The following is a 19,017-nucleotide window of genomic DNA, read 5'->3' on the forward strand; positions in this document are numbered from 1 at the left end:
ACATTAAAGTTGTTAGGTAAGTTTTTAAAATATAGTTGTTTATTTAACCTATGTCATATATTAATAATTTATTAAACTATATTATTTAAGCTATATATTATGTTCTCAATTAAATCTTATTTTTTAAATGTTATTCATTAAACTATACTATCATTGAATTAATAAAATTAGTTTATAAAAATATAACACTATATTAAAATACATGTTAACTTCACAAATACTGTAACATTCCCATGTGAAAAAAAAAACTATGTTAACTCATAATCAAAAATTCACCATGGGGGCGCCTGGGTGGCTCAGTGGGTTAAAGCCTCTGCCCAGGGTCCTGGGATCAAGCCCCGCATTGGGCTCTCTGCTCGGCAGGGAGCCTGCTTCCTCCTCTTTCTCTGCCTGCCTCTCTGTCTACTTGTGATCTCTGTCAAATAAATAAATAAAATCTTAAAAAAAAAAAATTCACCACAAATTGCATCTCAAATTGAAGCTATAAATTTTGTTGATTCTTTTTTAAGGAGAATTAAGCCACTATAGACATTCATTTTAATTAAATTTCTTTCTCTGAATTTCTTAAATTTTTTACATGATCAAAAATATCTCATTTTAAATATATGTAATAAAGAGCATATCTGAAGATCTGAACATAAATCAGATCTAAATCAATTTTAGAAGTTCTAAGAAAGCAAGAATTGAGAAACTACTTTGCGTTTCATTTATGTATGAAACATTTGCAAATCGTTATTATCTTTAAATCATAATTATCTTCAAACGAAATGTGCAGAGTCTTTGGTTCTACAAAATATATTGCCTTAAACTTGGATATCTGGAAGCTGGTTAGGAATTCCAGAGGAAGCAACTACTTGCCAATCCCTAAGTAACAATATAGACCTCTAATTAACAAAATGTATGTGCAATGGACATTTTTCAGGTTCTAAGAATCCTTTATGAAGTTATTCATACCAAATGAAGCTCATGTATTATTTAAAAAGTAGAAATTTTTTTTTAACCTGTGTCATACTTAATCAGTGACTCTGTTTTTTAGATGAATTCATAACATACTCTTGAACTTTGCCTCCACTTACTATGAGTCAGGATTAAGAACAAGCAGGTCTATCTCCAACCCCATTGGAAATTCTGTCTTTGGAGCACAAAATGACTAGCTTATAAGGAAATCCCTTGATATAATGATGCTATAAGGTGACAATGTATTCATAGTGTTTATGAGCACTGAAGGCTATAAAGACTTTAGTAATTTGCCAAATATGACTGTCTCTGATAATGGTATTGATGGATTCAGCACAGTTTAACATGTATGGGATGTACATTACTGCACATATTTTGGTTTTTCTTCTAGGTAAGGGAGCGACTGAGGGTTTCTTTAGAAAGAGTCTCTGCACTGGAAGAAGAACTAGCTGCTGCTAATCAGGAGGTAACATACCAAACTTTCTCCTCTTTTGAGGTGCAATATCACTAACATTATAGCCCTTGTGTTTCACGTCACTTTTATTAAAACTGTCACAAAAAATAAATGCCATTCTGTATTTGCCACTGAACAAGGTCTGTTGAAACTAGTTGCCAGGGTCATGTTTTCTGATTTCTGGTGATTCAGATCTGTCACTAAGAGATGAAAAGAAAATGACCAAAAACTAGCGACAAAGGGGCTTAGAAAAGACTGCAGTCAGAATACCAGTCGTTTCAAAAATTAAAACACAGCTCCGAAATTGGAAAACATGTCAAATATCTGTTAAACTTAGAAAATGTCACAAGTGAAGTTGACTCCTTGGAGATATAAATATACTTTCCTTAAGGTTCTTGTTCTTATCTTCTCTGAGCATCTGCCCATGTCTAGTGGCATCCCTGAATCCACTCCTCTTGCTCTCATTCATGACTAAAGTACTATAGCCGTCTCTGACATTTAAAGAGTTATTTTTTTTTTCTTTAGAAAAATTTGCTAACTTTGGTTTTTAGTACACAAATGAAGTTGGGTCATTAGACCAGACATAGATATATAGATAAAAATACATTTAAATATATAAAATGTATGAAAAATAACCTGTGTAGGTCACCAAAATAGCCCCATCTCTTTTTCTCTCTCTAACATTTACTTATAAGGCTACTTTTTTTCTCCAGAAATTTATTCCAGTGATGTAAATATTGGTATTACTAGTAGTAGACATATTAAAATAATCCTATAAAATCTTTTTTAGTTTTGAATTATTAAAGATATGGGAGGCTAATGTCGTTAATTATAAATATTATCAAGGCATTCTTATTAAAATAATATTTGCATTTGCTTTGTATGCACAAATACACATTTTTAAACCATGATAAAAGTCTCAAGTATAAATACCTTGTTCTTTAAAATAATCTAGCTCAATTAAACAAGTTTAAAGTTAACCTTTGTTTGTTCTAGGTTAGCAATTTAAACATTTAAAAAATGGACTTTTAAATGCAGGGAGAATGAGTTCCATGTGAACTAAATGCTAGCAGTGTCAAAAAACAAATGGCAGCACAACAGTTTAAAAAAAAAATACACACACACACACACACACACACACACACAAATTTTGGTGACCAGATCAGCTTAGCAAACTGGATGGCTTTAGATAAATAAGTAAAATAAAGGGAACAAAGGGAAATAAAAGATTGGTACCTCTTAGTCATCACAGGAGAAAAGAACCTCTGAAGTAATAGATAATGACAAGAAGATCTCTGTCTTTTTAGGAGAAAGAATAGGTTTTACCAATAAAGTAAGTATATGCATTCCTGAATGTCCAGAAAAAAATATTAAATGTTCATTTATTTTGTGTCTTATCATTGTTAATTTTGATTTTCATGTATGTCTAAAAGTATATTTATTTTGGGTACATCCCTCAAAATATTTTATTGGTAAGACTAAAACAACAAAAGCTTGGCAACTACTCCTGTGAAAGCCTTGCTTACCGTGCGGTGATAAACCTGTTTGTCACAAAGGTGTAGTGAGACCTCTTGGCAAAGTTATGTACCCCAAAGTAAAAATATTCCTCAAGTTCAAGTAAGCCTCTGAAAATTTGCTCCAGACGTGGCAACAGCATAGTTCAAGCAGATATAAAATGGAAGAACAATGCTTGAGAGAACCAAAGTGGAGGAAAGACTTTTGACGGTTATCTTAAATAATTTAGCCTCAAATTTTATTGTAGTCTGTTGTAGGCAGCATGGTCCATTTGATTGCTTTGTATATTTTAAATCATTAACATGATTCTACAATTATTACAGCCCTTATAAATGATTTTTGTTTTGTTTTACATCATTTGCAGAAGAGGAAAGTAATTGTGCTCATTATTAACTCCAATAATTTTTTTTTCCCCTTGATTTTTTTATTAACTTCCAGGTGGCTTTACCAGAATCCGTGCTTAGGAAGTCACATATCTAAGGATGGGGAAGGGATTAGGAAAGACCCCTTAGTTTTCTAACAATAAATTTTTTATAAATAATTAATGATTTTAAGAGAGAGTGCATGGGGAAAAGCCAGCTTTTCCTTCGAGCTGAAACTTGTATTTCATTATGAAAATTAAAAAGAGAGAGAGAGAGAAATCAGAAGACACCTACAGTTTGAGTTCTCAGAATAACAGTTGGTACAAGAAATCCCTATAAACCAGGCATCATGTAAGGATGATAAGATAACATTTAGAAATCTGACCAAAAAACTTTAGAAAAATTTACACTACTGTCAGCTTTAGAAAGGGGAACTAAATAACATTTGAATGTTAGAAGTAATTGAAGAAAAGTATTTTAGAAAATAAAGGGCAATTTTTTAATAGAAAAAAACAATTTAAGAACACAGTCTTAAGAACCAAACAAAAATATGTAGCATAGACAAAAACAATCAGGGACTCGAACAAAATTCTGCAGATGGCTGAATGAGCAAGGGTTTGGGGAAAATTTCATTTGATGCTTTAGATTTTAAATTAAAATTAAAATTACTTACAAGTGTCCCTTAATGGTTCAAATCTGCGCCTTTCCTGAGTTTATATAGGAAGCTTGACAAGTAAGGATACCATAGTGTTCAAATCTCTTTGATTCCCAAGTTTCTGGTAGTGGTAATAACTGTCCAGATATTTATCCAAACATATTCCTGAATTATTTCTGTTCCAAAATGCAGAAAAGAGAAATCAGAGAGCAGGGGTTTAGACTGCAAGTGATATAGTCATATACCTTGATATATTCATACACATATATGCATATGTAGAGTCTGAGAAGATGACAGAATAGAGTTTATTCTATCATCATTATTTTAATAGAGTTGATTCTGTCATCTATATATCATTATTCTCTTTCTGTGCCTGTCGTTGTATCTGTCCCTATCTCTGTCTCTCTCATCTTGTCCCATTCTCCTACATGTTTTGGAGTTCATGTTTAATACATTTCCTTTTTATAAACTCTCCCATGGAGCCCTCATCTTGTTCTCATGCATCCCAGGCTACAACCATGACTTCGGTGGGGAAAAAAAGAGAAAGGACAAAATCTGTAGCTCAAAATTCCTGCTTTTTTCTGAGCCTCACGGCATTGCCACACAGCTGTGCTAATGGTTGAGGAGGCTGTTTTCTGCCACAGGTATCCAGCAGGGGGCAAGGCGGAGAGGTTGAAATCTTGCTCAGGGTTTGCAAATCAAGATATGCACCTGGATATCTGTCATCACATACAGGGAATGAGTTTTCTAATTTACGCAAAGGCACCATATGTACTGGTGGGCCTGGAACTCCACCTAGTTTTTACAAGTGTCCCCTTAGATTCCCTATGGCCCATTAACTAATGAAATAAATAGCCTTATTCAAAAGAATATGAGGCAACCGTATGTTCTAATTTGGAAAGAGCTCCAAAACATTCTTTTACAAAAAGAAAAAGTTGCATAGAATGATCCCAAGGTTGACAAATATAATTAATAATAATACATTATTGTAGGACTAGAAAAAATTTGAGTATATAAATACCAAACTCTCATTATTAGTTGTCTCTGCTGCTTGTAGGCATATGTATTATGCATTTCTTTCAAATTTGAGTTTTTAATAACTCTTCATTATAACATAAACAAAATGATAAAGATATTTTAGTTAGATGGCATTTTCCATGACTAGATAGTTCTCTTGATCACTTAGCGATAGCAATAGGTAGTATTTACTGAGAGCTTTAAATTCCTAGGCACTGTGCTAAATACATTTGTATCAGCAGAATAATCTTGGAGTTTTGGTACTACTGTTATTTTATAGATGAGCCCAGAGAGGTAGTTTCTCTTAAGGTGCCCTTCTCTTCTGCTACAAAATGTTCTTATCTCTGAATTTGTTTTAACTCTCTGTACTCAGGCATTTAATTGTGTCTGTAATCAAACCCCCATCCAATACTCTCTTCTTTGTGCATATACGTTAAAACCACTATAGTTCACGTGTTCATTAATTTTCACTTGGAATATTACGATAGGTTTTCATTTATTCTTGTTTCCTATCCCTTTCTGCTGTGTAATTCTCCAGGGTTATAACCCTGCTAAGCAAAGCTCTAATCATAGTGATTATTTCTTACAACATATTCTAAGATGTAATACATACTTATATGTAATAAATACCATATTAGTACATTAACAACATAATGCTGTAATATACTGTATGAACACGTGTGTTAATAATGTAATCATATATCAAGAACCTCTTCAATGGTCCTAATCTACAAATCTAGCTCTAACTCCTACTACCCCTACTGCCATGACTGAGTCATTCTAAGGTCTTGTTAACATAATTATATTCATTGTTTTTGAAGTCAACCAACATGTTTCCTGTATCTTACTTATGCTAACGTCTCTCCTGGAATGCTTCCACAACCCTCATTCATTCACTGAAATCATATTTCCCCATTTAAACTCAAGTTCAGACATTACCTTTTTAATGAAATATTTTATGAGTTCTTGCCACAGTCATCATTCCTTAGTTTAAATTGCTAAAACTCATTGCTTCAGCATCTATTTTGACTGTTCAACAGCTATTGGAGTTAATTATATATCTGTCTAAGCCTGCGTTGTTAGTTCCCTGAGAAAAATGGACTGCATCTTGTTTTTATTGTATTCACCACAGTGATGCGAACCTCATGATTAACATGTATTTGTCAAATTTCATTGTATAGCATTTGTTCTAGCGAGTGTTTTCACATTGTTCCTTTATTATTTCCTTAGTATTAAAGTTTGAATAACCTTAGGCATGCTCAATTAACAACACTACATTGATTATATGGATTAAATGAACAAGATGTTTGTTCTTTCCAAATATAATTATTGAGTAACCATCAAGTGCAGAAAATTCCGAGTCTCTGACAGGAGGAATAGGAAAAAACACAATGATAAATGAAACATTATGCAAGATTTCATGTAATTTGCCCTCGAGATGAAAATGAATATATAAATGTAAGTAGGTATAACTTAATGCAAAACTAAATAAATGAAAAACATAGGACCCAAATGCAGAGAGGATAAAGATATTCATTCTAACTGAAGGATCAGAGAAGGATCACCCTTGAAAGAAATCTATGATTTGTCTTTAAAACTAGGGGGAAACATTTCAGGCTGAGCAGACAGTATGGTGGAAAGCAGAAACAAAACCCTGAAATTGGCCGTTTCAAGAGTAGAGAGGATGGTGTTGTGTCAGTGAGGATTTGGGTATGAAAAGATGTGAAAGTGGAAGATGGGTAGGTGGGGAGGACTAAGATTTCAGAGGGCCCTGAATACCACGATCAAAGAGTAGAATTCATACTTTAAATTCATACTTCATGAAGTGAGGAAGCGGTGAAGGTTTTGTTGTTTTGTTTTGGTAAAGTAAAAACTATGAAGGTATGTTCTTTATTTCCTTTCTTTTTTAAAGATTTTATTTATTTATTTGTCAGGGACAGAGGGAGAGAGAGCGAGCGAGCACAGGCAGACAGAGAGGCAGGCAGAGGCAGAGGGAGAAGCAGGCTCCCTGCCGAGCAAGGAGCCCAATGTGGGACTCGATCCCAGGACGCTGGGATCATGACCTGAGCCAAAGGCAGCCGCTTAACCAACTGAGCCACCCAGGCACCCCCTTTATTTCCTTTCTTTTGTAAAGTGTTAGAGTGGAGTAGAGCTGGAAAGTTGACATCATTGACATGGCTGGCTGACGTAATTAGCTGATACGTGATTTTGATCATGACACCTCAGTTCAACAAATATTTATTGGGCATCTTCTGTTTACCAGGCATTGACTTAAGTACTAGGTATAAATATATTAATAAAACTCATATTTAATGAATCAAAATACTCTCAAATATAAGAAATAGTTATGTTGAAAGTCATTATAGTGGGAAGTTGTTATTTCATGGGTATGGAGTTTCAGTTTGGGAATATGAAAAAGGTTCTTAAGATGGATAGTGGTGACGGTTGCACAACAATGTAAACATACTAAACCCTACACTTAAAATTGGTTAAAATGGTTAATTTTACATTAAGTACAGTTTGCCACAAAAAGAAATTAATTATATTACAATATAACTAATGTGAAAATAAAAGTAACTACAATGCTTTTTAATATTACAAAAGAGAGTAATTAATTGTATGGGCATAAAGAAGGAAAAGCAGATGGTATTATAAACATATTCCTAGAGAAATTTCGTCATTTGTAGCAGCATGGGTAAATTTTGAAACATTACACTAAGTGAAATAAGCCAGATAAATACTGTATGACTTTACTTATATGTAGAATCTAAAAGGGTTGGAGTCCTAGAAATAGAGTAGATTGGTGGTTGCCCAGACTGGCGATAGGGGGGAAAAAGGAGAGGTTTATCAAAGGATGGAAACCTTCAGTTATAAAGAATAAGATTAAGGGATCTGATGTACAGCATGGTAATGATAGTTAATGATACTGTATTGTATATTTAAAATTTGTTAAGACAGTAGATATTAAATGTTTTCACTACCAACAACTAAAAAATGGTAATTCTGTGGGGTGATGGATGTATTAACTAACCTTACTGTGGTAAGCATTCAGAGATAGGTATATAAATCAGTGCATTGGGGATAAACTTGCACAATATTATTTGTCAGTTGTATCTCAATAAAGTCCAAAATCTTTCTAGAGAAAAAAATTACCTAGAGTTTGAAGAGTGACTTTAAAGAGCTTACCAGATGGACTTATGGGAAAAGAAGGGAAATAGGGAGGAAGAGGGATGAGGACTGGACTGCAGAGTTAGGCAGAGCAGAGTTGGGGAAGCATGGGCTTCCTCCTATGGGCAACAGTGAGTCAAGAAAGAGTTTTTAAGGAGAGAGAAATGTGATCACATTTTTAATTTTGCAGACCAGTGATACCTTCAAAAGTTAAGGATAAAAAAATGTATATAATAACCAAAGTCCTATGTTTATGGTTCAGATTTTTTAAATCACTATGATTTTTTGAAAGAAACTGGGGACTGATGTCAGAAAATACTGAACTATGTAAAACAGAAGTATTACCATGTCTGGCATTTCTTCTGTTCTTTTAGTAATGGGAAATAATATAAGTGAAAGAATCAAAACAGTATTACAAATATATATATAAATTTGCTGTCATTTTATGCCTCTTTGAATAACCCCACAGAGGTAGCTTGTATTGTTAATGTTGAGTACATTTTCCAGGCCATTGTCCTAAAAAAGTGAGTCCAGTTTATTTAGGCACAGAAAATACAATAAAGTCTTTATTTCTTGCAGAGTATTTTTGTTACTGCTTTAAATTGGAAAACCACACACACACAAATGTACAATAAAGGGAAATACAAGGAAGAATAAATAGATTACTTCCTAACAATGTGTTCTCCTTTAGCAGAGGCCCATATCCTTTTAAAATTATTTTAATTAAATGAGACAAAATGGATTATTTTGAAGTTACATTAAAAACTCAATTGACAGACTAATTTTCACTAAATATACAGGTGCACTTATTTTAAAAGCTTTTCTACATGATTGCATTATACATAAAAAGAACTGGTACATTCAATTGTAGGCTGATCTATATATATTTTTTATATTGCTTTCATTCTATGTTTGTTTATTCCAAGCAATGAACTTACCAACTTTCAATTAGAATTTTCTTAAGGAAATTAGCATTTCATTCTACTTCATCTGTAACCAGCCTTATCCTTGAGGTCTCATTTCCTAAGGGAAAATGAAAGAACTTGTATGGGCAAATCAAGTATCATTCACATTTAGAAGAATATTGCATCAGAATGGTGAGAGGAGCTAGAGGTAGCAAGCTCGTGTTTGCAGGACTTATAAGACTGTGGACTTCAGCCATTCCATTAAATACATTACACCATTAAATCACCATAATGATTCCCTGAGTTGGGATTAGATCCAGTGCTTTGTGGAATCCATGGAAATTAATGGAAACATGGAAGAGTTGAATAGATATAGGCAAAGATGGAACCTACCCTAAAAAGCAAATAAAAGTCTGGGAAGGAAATGAGAGATGTAAAAATCAACTGGGTCAAGAGTTAATGAAGCAAAAAAGAGATAAGAGATAGGTAACAAGAGGGTTTTAAGTGTGGAGATTGGAGATGGCCAACAGTGTCAAATGTTTCACTAAGACATAAAAGATGATGTCTAATATGAGATGGTGAGATTTACAATTAGGTCACTGGAAAGGTTTACAAAGACAGTTTCAATAAAATATAATAGAAGGAGAATAGCTATTATGAAAAGAGTGAGTCAATTAGAAGTTTAGAAAGGGAGATGATGAGTAATACTCTTTTGAGAAGTTTGGCAAAGAAGGAGAAAGGTGGTTAAACATTGAAAAAATAGGCCATGTTGACAGATAGCCTATTGAAAATGCTTTCAGCCAAAGAAGAAATGAAGGAGAAGCAATATTTGATGGGCAGCCACAGTAGAGGTTAGGCATGGTTTCAAGATCTATTGCAGGTGGTAGAACTCTGTTCTCTGAAAAATGGAGAAAGGAGAATGGAATGTGTAGTGTAGAGATGAAAGAAAAGTTTGATTTGGAGGGAAAAGATGTAAGCATTTTACCAGATATTCCTCCCAAGAAAATATGGGTTCTTGGCTAAGGGAGGTGGGAGCAAAGGTACTTTTTAATGAGCTTAAGGAAACTGAAAATAAGGCGATGTAGAATGTGGCAAGGAGCCATTAAGACTAAGCAAGGAAATTTTACTGTGAGATGATGGACTCAGAAGAGGTTCTTATGGAGAGCCCCAGCAAACTAAAAATTGCCAGTTTCCACTTACCAACTAAAACAACGTGGATTCTACCATGGTATTTCCTTATCTAAATCTATGAAGTTCTGTTATTCACCATAATTTGAAAGGAAGAAATATGAATATGAAATTAAAGTGGTTTCAGATGACTTTGGCCACTTTGAATCAATCCAGAGGTGAAATGATTTCTAAAACTAAACAAAGTTGCAAATCAGAAAGCTTCTGAAATCCATGAACAAACTCAGCTATAGTTCAGTAGTATGAGAGAAATTTAGGTCCTGAAGATGATCCAGAAAAATGTGTAAAGTGGGAAAGCTGTTAAGCAGCACTTAGTAAAGAAATTTGCTTTTGGGGAACAGATAGCAATACTCATCTGAAGTCACATGACCATTTACTTGCAGATTTAATGAAGTGACCAAGTCATTTTCCTCTTCAAATTAAAGCTGCCATTTCTGTGAATGGAAAGCTCCAGATACAGAAAAAAGAGACTACAGCAAAAGTTCTTGAGTTAAATTATTTCAGAATCCTAAAATTGATCATTATTTATCTCGATAGACTCTGCCAGTTACTCATTTTTTGATCCTTTTAATTCTCTCTGCCAGTTCGACGAGATGAATGTCTATCACTGCTTTTATAAAAATGATTGATCTTAAAGCAACTTTCTAATTTATTGTATGTTTATGTACACCACAGCCTGATTCAGCTGATTAGCTTATGTTCATCATTAGTAAATGTATGAAACTATTTTTGTAAATTTCATGACCGAATGACTTTGAATTAACATTCTAACAGAAATTCAAATACAAGTGTTTTTCTGTGTTTTATTAGTATTTGAAGCAAATTGCCATAGCTAAACTTACCTGAAAATATTATTTGTTTAATGACAACGGTGTTTGCATAAGCTAATGACATCTTGCATCTCCCAACTTATATCCCAATGTAAAACTCTCTGATGTGACATTTTTAGATTGCCTGCAAACATTATGACCTTCTGATAGACCCATTTATTGGAAACCTGTACTTCCTGTTGGAATTGTATCATTTTGGGTTAGAAAAATGTGTAGTTATTAATTGATTTTATTTCATGAAAAAGTTTAATAATAGTTGAACAATGTCCTTTTTTTTTTGCTTTATATTGGTAAATTCAAAACTTCAGCATTGTCAAACTGGTAGTTACTCACAATGGCCTACAATTGCTCATTATGCCTCTCAGTTATGCTTTATGATGATACTGTATTGTAAAGATGAGCATAGATACTGTAAATTGCCCACGTTATTATCATCAATGGAAAATGTCTTCTTTGCTGTTGACAATTATACTGTTCCAACACAAAGAATCTTTCCAAATAAAGAGAAACCAAGATGTCTTATGACAAAGTATGTTAAAAGGCTTAAAATGAAAAGAGCCAAAGAAATTGCTGTTTGCTACTCCCACTGTTTTTACTATTTCCAAGACCTGTCTGAAGCAGTTGTTTAAAATATAGGTTAAAGTTGTCTCCTGTTGTGTTTGAGACATTTGAAGTCTATTTGCCAATCTTTTTGACTCTTTTTCCTATATTGGTTAGAATCCTTTCCCTGAGGAAAGCATAGGATTTGTTTTTCTTGTGACAACAGGCTTGGCTGTCTTATCCTTGCATGTGGAGATTACAAGTTGTTTTTTTCCCCCTCTTACTATTAGTAGCAAGATCACACTTGATATTAATACTTTGATCATAAGCATCAAAAATTGACCCATCTTATTTTACCCACATGTTTACTTAAGTTTTCTTATTAATTTTAAAGCTAACAATTTGACAAAGATTACTTAACTTTTAGAAAATTAAAATGAAATAATGAAATTTAGTGAGAGACAAAGGAGAAAGGAAAGAGAAAAAAAAGAATATTTAACTTGAAGTTAAAGATCCCAGTGAAGTCTTAGACTGATCACTTTCTAATTCTGTAGCCCTTGGCAATTTATTTACACTCTCTGTACCTCAGATTTCTTATCTGTGAAATGGAATACTAATAAACTCTGGATCAGCCTATCTTTCAAAAATGGCATGATATTTGGATGAGATTATATATAAGGAAGTACTTGGTAAACTTGAAATACTAAACCCATATTGCTATTATAAGGCTCAAAAAGCCAGTATCAGCTAGTTATTAGTTGAGTAGCAGAAAAATCTTTTCTGTTGACTACTTGAACTTGATAATAAACAAAATAATAGTAGTTTATTTTATACCCAAAACTAAATCTCCTTTTCTTGGATAAATAAACATTTATTCATAGGATGATTCTGTAGTACAACATTCATTTTATAAATTACTTTGGAGTTCACTTAAAAAAATTTTTTTTAATTTCTTTTCAGTGTTCCAGAATTCATTGTTTATGTACCACACCCAGTGCTCCATGCAATAGGTGCCCTCCATAAATACCCATCACCAGGCTCACCCAACCCTCTACCCCCCTCCCCTCCAAAATCCTCAGTTTGATTCTCAGAGTACAAAGTCGCTCATGGTTCAACTCCCCCTCCAATTTCTCCCAACTCTCTTCTCCTCTCCATCTCCCCATCTCCTCCATGTTTTTCCTTATGCTCCACAAATAAGTGAAACCATATGATAATTGACTCTCTGCTTGACTTATTTCACTCAGCATAATCTCTTCAAATCCCATCCATGTTGATAAAAAGTTGGGTATTCATCCTTTCTGATGGAGGCATAGTACTCCATGGTATATATGGACCACATCTACTTTAGCCATTCATCCATTGAAGGGCATCTTGGTTCTTTCCACAGTTTGGTCACTGTGGCCATTGCTGCTATGAACATTCGGGTCCATATGGCCCTTCTTTTCACTACATCGGTATATATGTATCTTTGGGGTAAATACCCAGTAGTGCAATTGCATGGTCGTAGGGTAGCTCTATTTTTAATTTCTTAAGGAATCTCCACACTGTTTTCCAAAGTGGCTGTACCAACTTGCATTCCCACCAACAGTGTAAGAGGGTTCCCCTTTCTCCACATCCTCTCCAACACATGTTGTTTACTATCTTGTTAATTTTGGCCATTCTAACTGGTGTAAGGTGGTATCTCAATGCAGTTTTGATTTGAATTTCCCTGATGGCTAGTGATGATAAACATTTTATCATGTGTCTGTTAGCCATTTGCATGTCTTCTTTGGAGAAGTGTCTGTTCATGTCTTCTGCCCATGTTTTGACGTGATTATCTGTTTTGTGTGTGTTGAGTTTGAGGATTTCTTTATAGATCTTGGATATCAGCCCTTTGTCTATACTGTCATTTGCAAATATCTTCTCCCATCCCGTCGGTTGCCTCTTTGTTTTGTTGACTGTTTCCTTTGCTGTGCAGAAGCTTTTGATCTTGATGAAGTCCCAAAAGTTCATTTTTGCTTTTGTTTCCTTTGCCTTTGGAGATATATCTTGAAAGAAGTTGCTGTGGCCGATGTCAAAGAGGTTACTGCCTATGTTCTCCTCTAAGATTCTGATGGATTCCTCCCTCAAGTTGAGGTCTTTTATCCATTTTGCGTTTATCTTTGTATATGGTGTAAGAGAATGGTAGAGTTTCGTTCTTCTACACATAGCTGTCCAATTTTCCCAGCACCATTTATTGAAGAGACTAATTTTTTCTACTGTATATTTTTCCTGCTTTGTCAAAGATTATTTGACCATAAAGTTGAGGGTCCATACCTGGACTCTCTACTATGTTCCACCAGTCTATGTGTCTGTTTTTGTGCCAGTACCATGCTATCTTGATGATCACAGCTTTGCAGTAAAGCTTGAAATCAGGCAACATGATGCCCCCAGTTTTGTTTTCCTTTTTCAACATTTCCTTAGCAATTCAGGGTCTCTTGTGGTTCTATACAAATTTTAGGATTGTTTGCTCCAGCTCTTTGAAAAATGCTGGTGGAATTTTTATTGGAATGGCATTGAAAGTATAGATCGCTCTAGGCAGTATAGACATTTTAACAATGTTTATTCTTCCAATCCATGAGTGTGGAATGATCTTCCATCTTTTTGTGTCTTCTTCAATTTCTTTCATGAGTGTTCTGTAGTTCCTTGAGTACAGATCCTTTACCTCTTTAGTTAGGTTTATTCCCAGGTGTCTTATGGTACTTGGCTATAGTAAATGGAATCAATTCTCTAATTTCCCTTTCTGTATTTTTATTGTTAGTGTATAAGATAGCAATTGATTTTTGTACATTGATTTTGTATCCTGCCACATTACTGAATTGCTGTATGAGTTCTAGTAGTTTGGGGGTGGAGTCTTTTGGGTTTTCCATATAAAGTATCATGTCATCTGTGAGGAGAGAGAGTTTGACTTCTTCTTTCCCAATTTGAATACCTTTTATTTCTCTTTGTTGTCTGATTGCTGTTGCTAGGACTTCTAATACTATGTTGAACAACAGTGGTGAGTGTAGGCATCCTTGTCGTGTTCCTGATCTCAAAGGGAAGGCTGTCAGCTTTTCCCCATTGAGGATGATATTTGCTGTGGGTTTTTCATAGATAGATTTTATGAAGTTCAGGAATGTTCCCTCTATCCCTATACTTTGAATCGTTTTAATCAGGAATGGATGCTGTATCTTGTCAAATGCTTTTTCTGCACCAATTGAGAGAACCATGTGGTTCTTCTCTCTTCTCTTATTGATTTGTTCTATCACATTGATTGATTTGTGAACGTTGAACCACCCTGCATCTTGGATAAATTCCACCTGGTCGTATGGATAATCTTTTTAATGTCCTGCTGGATCCTATTAGGATCTTGTTGAGAATCTTAGCATCCATATTCATCAGGGATATTCGTCTGAAATTCTCCTTTTTGGTGGGGTCTTTGCCTGGTTTGGGGATCAAGGTAATGCTGGCTTCATAAAAAGAGTCTGGAAGTTTTCCTTCTCCTTCAATTTTCTGAAACAGCTTCAGGAGAATAGGTATTGTTTCTTCTTTGAATGTTTGGTAGAATTCCCCAGGGAATCCATCAGGTCCTGGGCTCTTGTTTTTTGGGAGGTTTTTGATCACTGCTTCAATCTCATTACTAGATATTGGTGTATTCAGATTGTCAGTTTCTTCCTGATTCAGTTTTGGAAGTTTATAGGTTTCCAGGAATGCATCCGTTTCATCTAGGTTGCTAAAGTTATTGGCATATGACTGTTGATAATAATTTCTGATGATTGTTTCTATTTTCTTGGTGTTAGTCATGATCTCTCCCTTTTCATTCATAATTTTATTAATTTGGGTCCTCTCTTGTTTCTTTTGGATTAGTTTGGCCAATGGTTTATTGATCTTATTGACTCTTTCAAAAAACCAGTTCTAGTTTGCAATTCACTTATTTATGTAGTTGGTAAAAACTAATAGCGATCTAGAGGTTTTTGAGAGATTATTGTGTGCCTGGCACTGTCCTAAGCACAATGTATCCCCCCCAGAAACACACATTTTGCAGTTAATCATCACAATTAACTTATGAGAAAAGCAGCAGGAATCCAGAGCCAGCATATTTGACTCAAAATTTGAGTGTTCAGTAGTAGCCACTAAGCTGCTCCCTGGCCTTTCTCTTAATAACAAAATTTCTTTATATATGAAAAGTTTGTTTCTAAATAGTTTGCCTTCTGCCAGTTACTTAAATTCATCATGACATCTTCATATTTGTTATATTCCTATGGATCATTTCAAGAGTCATAGCTTCCTTATATTGATGGAGAGCTAAAAATAGGTGTTAACTAAATCAATAAAACACATATTAAATCAACTAGTTAAATCAACCATCCTTCAAGCTGTCTAAATTTGGGTTGAAATTAAACATTTAACTCTATAGAAGAGACTAAAATGTCTAGATATCTGCAGTTATTTGGGTATATAAGATATTTTATTTTAAACCTTGTGTCTTAGTGTTTTTTCTTATGTTAAACTTCAGTTCAGTGAATCTAATTGGCGTTCCAAAGTAAATAGCATGACAGCATTGTATTGGCCCCTATGTTTTGAGACCTCAGATTATATTAGAGAAGTTCAGCACTTCTTTATTTCCATTTCATTTTTGTCAGGGAAGAACAAAGGATCTTAAGTGTGGAGAAATACGGAAGTTTCAAATGGGTAAACTTTTAAGACTCTAAGAGGAAATGGATGGACCAAAAGGGTGCAAGAATTGCTTTAATTTTTTTCTTTTTCTTTTTTGTAATTAGTAATTTGACTGCTCATGATTTTACTTTTTAAAAACTCGATAACAGAAAATATACAAAATTTGATAAGCTAATATTTACCATATGTTGTTTGTCTCCATCTATTCAGGCTGCTATCACATAGATTGGGTGGCTTAAACAACAAATACTCATTTCTCACAGTTCTGGGTGCCAAGTAGTCCAACGTCAAGGTGCTGGCAAATGTGGTGCCTGGAGAGAGCTCACTCCTGATGGGGTCTTTTCATTCTGTACTCACATGGCTGAGTGGGCAAAGGAGTTCTCTGGGTTCTCTTTTATAATGACACTAATCTCATTCATAAGGCCTATGCCCTCATGAACTCATCACCCTCAAATGCCTCACCTCCTAATACCATCACACTAGGGGTTAGGATTTCAGCATGTGAGTTTTGAGGGGATACAAACATTTAGAACAGCACCTGACCAAACTGTGAAGTTTGAAATCACAGTCCCCCCATAAGACTAACCTCACTTCAGATACCAACTGCAAGTTCAAGGCTTTGAAAACCTACTCTCAGATTCCATAATTCACTAGAAAGACTCACAGAACTCACCGAATGCTTTTATACTCACATGGCTTATTATAGGGAAAGGATACAGATCGAAATCAGCCAAGGAAAGAAGCACATAAGGCGGAGTCTAGGAGGGCTCTAAAGATTAAGCTTCCATTGTTCTCTGGATATATTACCTTCCTAGAATCAGTGCATAACAATATGCCAGAGCACTGCCAACCAAAGAAGCTCACCAAAGCTTTGATGCTGAGTTTTTACTAGGATTTGCTTATGTAAATATGATTGATTGATTGTCCATATGGTTGATCTCAGCCTCCAAGTCAAGATGCAAACCCCCCTAAGTAATATGATTGGTCTCCCTGGCATGAACAGCCCCCAACTATTGTATGTCCCATCCTAGAAACCACTGTGGCCAGACCTTATTCTAAACAAAGACATTCCTATGATGCATGGCACACATCACCTCCTAAAAGCTGAGGGCAAGGCCAGAATCTTTACTATACAACAATAAATTATCTTAACTTTCTATCTTAATTGAATATTTTTACAAACAGTAAGTGCTAATAATATCTCTTATTTAATAACATGTTGATAAAGCAAATACATTATTTTTTCACCCAGTAAACACTGCCAGTGGGAGATAAGGAGGATAATAAATTATAAGTAGGATCAAAATACATGTTGAAAAACTTTATAAAATCAAAAAAAAAGCATAAGAGAGTGAGAAAGGGAAAATATAGTCTTTTAAGAGAAAATTGCAAAAAGAATATAGTATCACTAGAAATATTTTAGGGACACCTACTTCGTGACACATTAGGCTGGGTGAAATACGCAGGTGATGCTTTTCCACTCTCTTTTAAGCAGATTTAATCACTTACCTCTCCTCTCCTCAGGTTTATGGATCCCCACATCATGAGATAATTGTTATTTTTAATAGCAATTCACTGTTAGTGAACATTTATTGAGAGACTGTTACTGCCTCAACACCTTACAAGGCAGGAAGTATTGTCACCATTTTAAAGATTCCAACATATGGTTCTGAAAAACTTCAAGTAACTCACTTGAAATACACAACTAGTAAAGTGTTGAGCCACTGCCCATTTCTTGGGTCTGTTAATTTCTTCAAATCCTTTCTTTTCAAAGCTCTTCATAAGGTTTTAGTTATTCCTCAGGGATTCCCAGAAGTATAGTTATTATCTATCCAAGTGATTGGATGGAATTGTACCCTCACTAATGCTTCTTTATGTTTGTGTATGCTGAATAAAACAGCTGGGGGAAGAAAATAATTTTAAAAAATTAATATTTTATTAATTGGGTATTTACCCCAAAGATACAGATGTAGTGAAAAGAAGGGCCATCTGTACCCCAATGTTTATAGCAGCAATGGCCACGGTCGCCAAACTGTGGAAAGAACCAAGATGCCCTTCAACGGATGAATGGATAAGGAAGATGTGGTCCATATACACTATGGAGTATTATGCCTCCATCAGAAAGGATGACTACCCAACTTTTGTAGCAACATGGACGGATCTGGAAGAGATGATGCTGAGTGAAAAAAGTCAAGCAGAGAGAGTCAATTATCATATGGTTTCACTTATTTGTGGAGCATAACAAATAGCATGGAGGACATGGGGAGTTAGAGAGGAGAAGGGAGTTGGGGGAAATTGGAAGGGGAGGTGAACCATGAGAGACTATGGACTCTGAAAAACAATCTGAAGGGTTTGAAGAGGTTGGGGGGGTGGGAGGTTGGGGGAACCAGGTGGTGGGTATTAGGGCACAGATTGCATGGAGCACTGGGTGTGATACAAAAACAATGAATACTGTTATGCTGTATATAAATTTTAAAAAATGATTAAAAAAATTAATATTTTATTTTACATATATATTTTTAAAGATTTTATTTATTTATTTTAGAGAGAGTGAGAGAGCACAAGCAGGGGGAGCAGCAGAGAAAGAGGGAGGCTGAGGGCTCTGTCCTAGGACCCTGGGTTTTTGCCTGAGCTGAAGGCAGCCACTTAACTGACTGAGCCACCCAGGTGCCCCATTAATACCTTAATATTAGAAGAGTAGTCTACTGAAGTTCTGGTATCCCTTTTTTTTTTTTTTTTTTACTTTTTTTTC

At 34.8% G+C, this 19,017-nt stretch overlaps 1 protein-coding gene across 4 annotated transcripts in view; it reads left to right on the forward strand.

Annotated features, from left to right (window-relative positions):
• LOC111142065 (PTPRF interacting protein alpha 2) overlaps nt 1-19,017 on the forward strand; it is a 492,908-nt gene that overhangs the window by 308,730 nt on the left and 165,161 nt on the right. For 3 of the 4 annotated variants that reach the window (XM_022495008.1, XM_022495009.1, XM_022495010.1), the window contains one exon: nt 1,349-1,423. The exons of the other annotated variant lie outside the window; for it this stretch is intronic. In XM_022495008.1, the coding sequence (XP_022350716.1) occupies nt 1,349-1,423 (75 nt within the window). The remainder of the gene's footprint in view (nt 1-1,348; nt 1,424-19,017) is intronic. 4 annotated transcript variants of the gene reach the window in all.

This window comes from Enhydra lutris, unplaced genomic scaffold, assembly GCF_002288905.1.
Source record: "Enhydra lutris kenyoni isolate GAN:26980312 unplaced genomic scaffold, ASM228890v2 scaffoldscaffold7, whole genome shotgun sequence".
In the NCBI taxonomy this organism is placed as follows: Eukaryota; Metazoa; Chordata; class Mammalia; order Carnivora; family Mustelidae; genus Enhydra; species Enhydra lutris.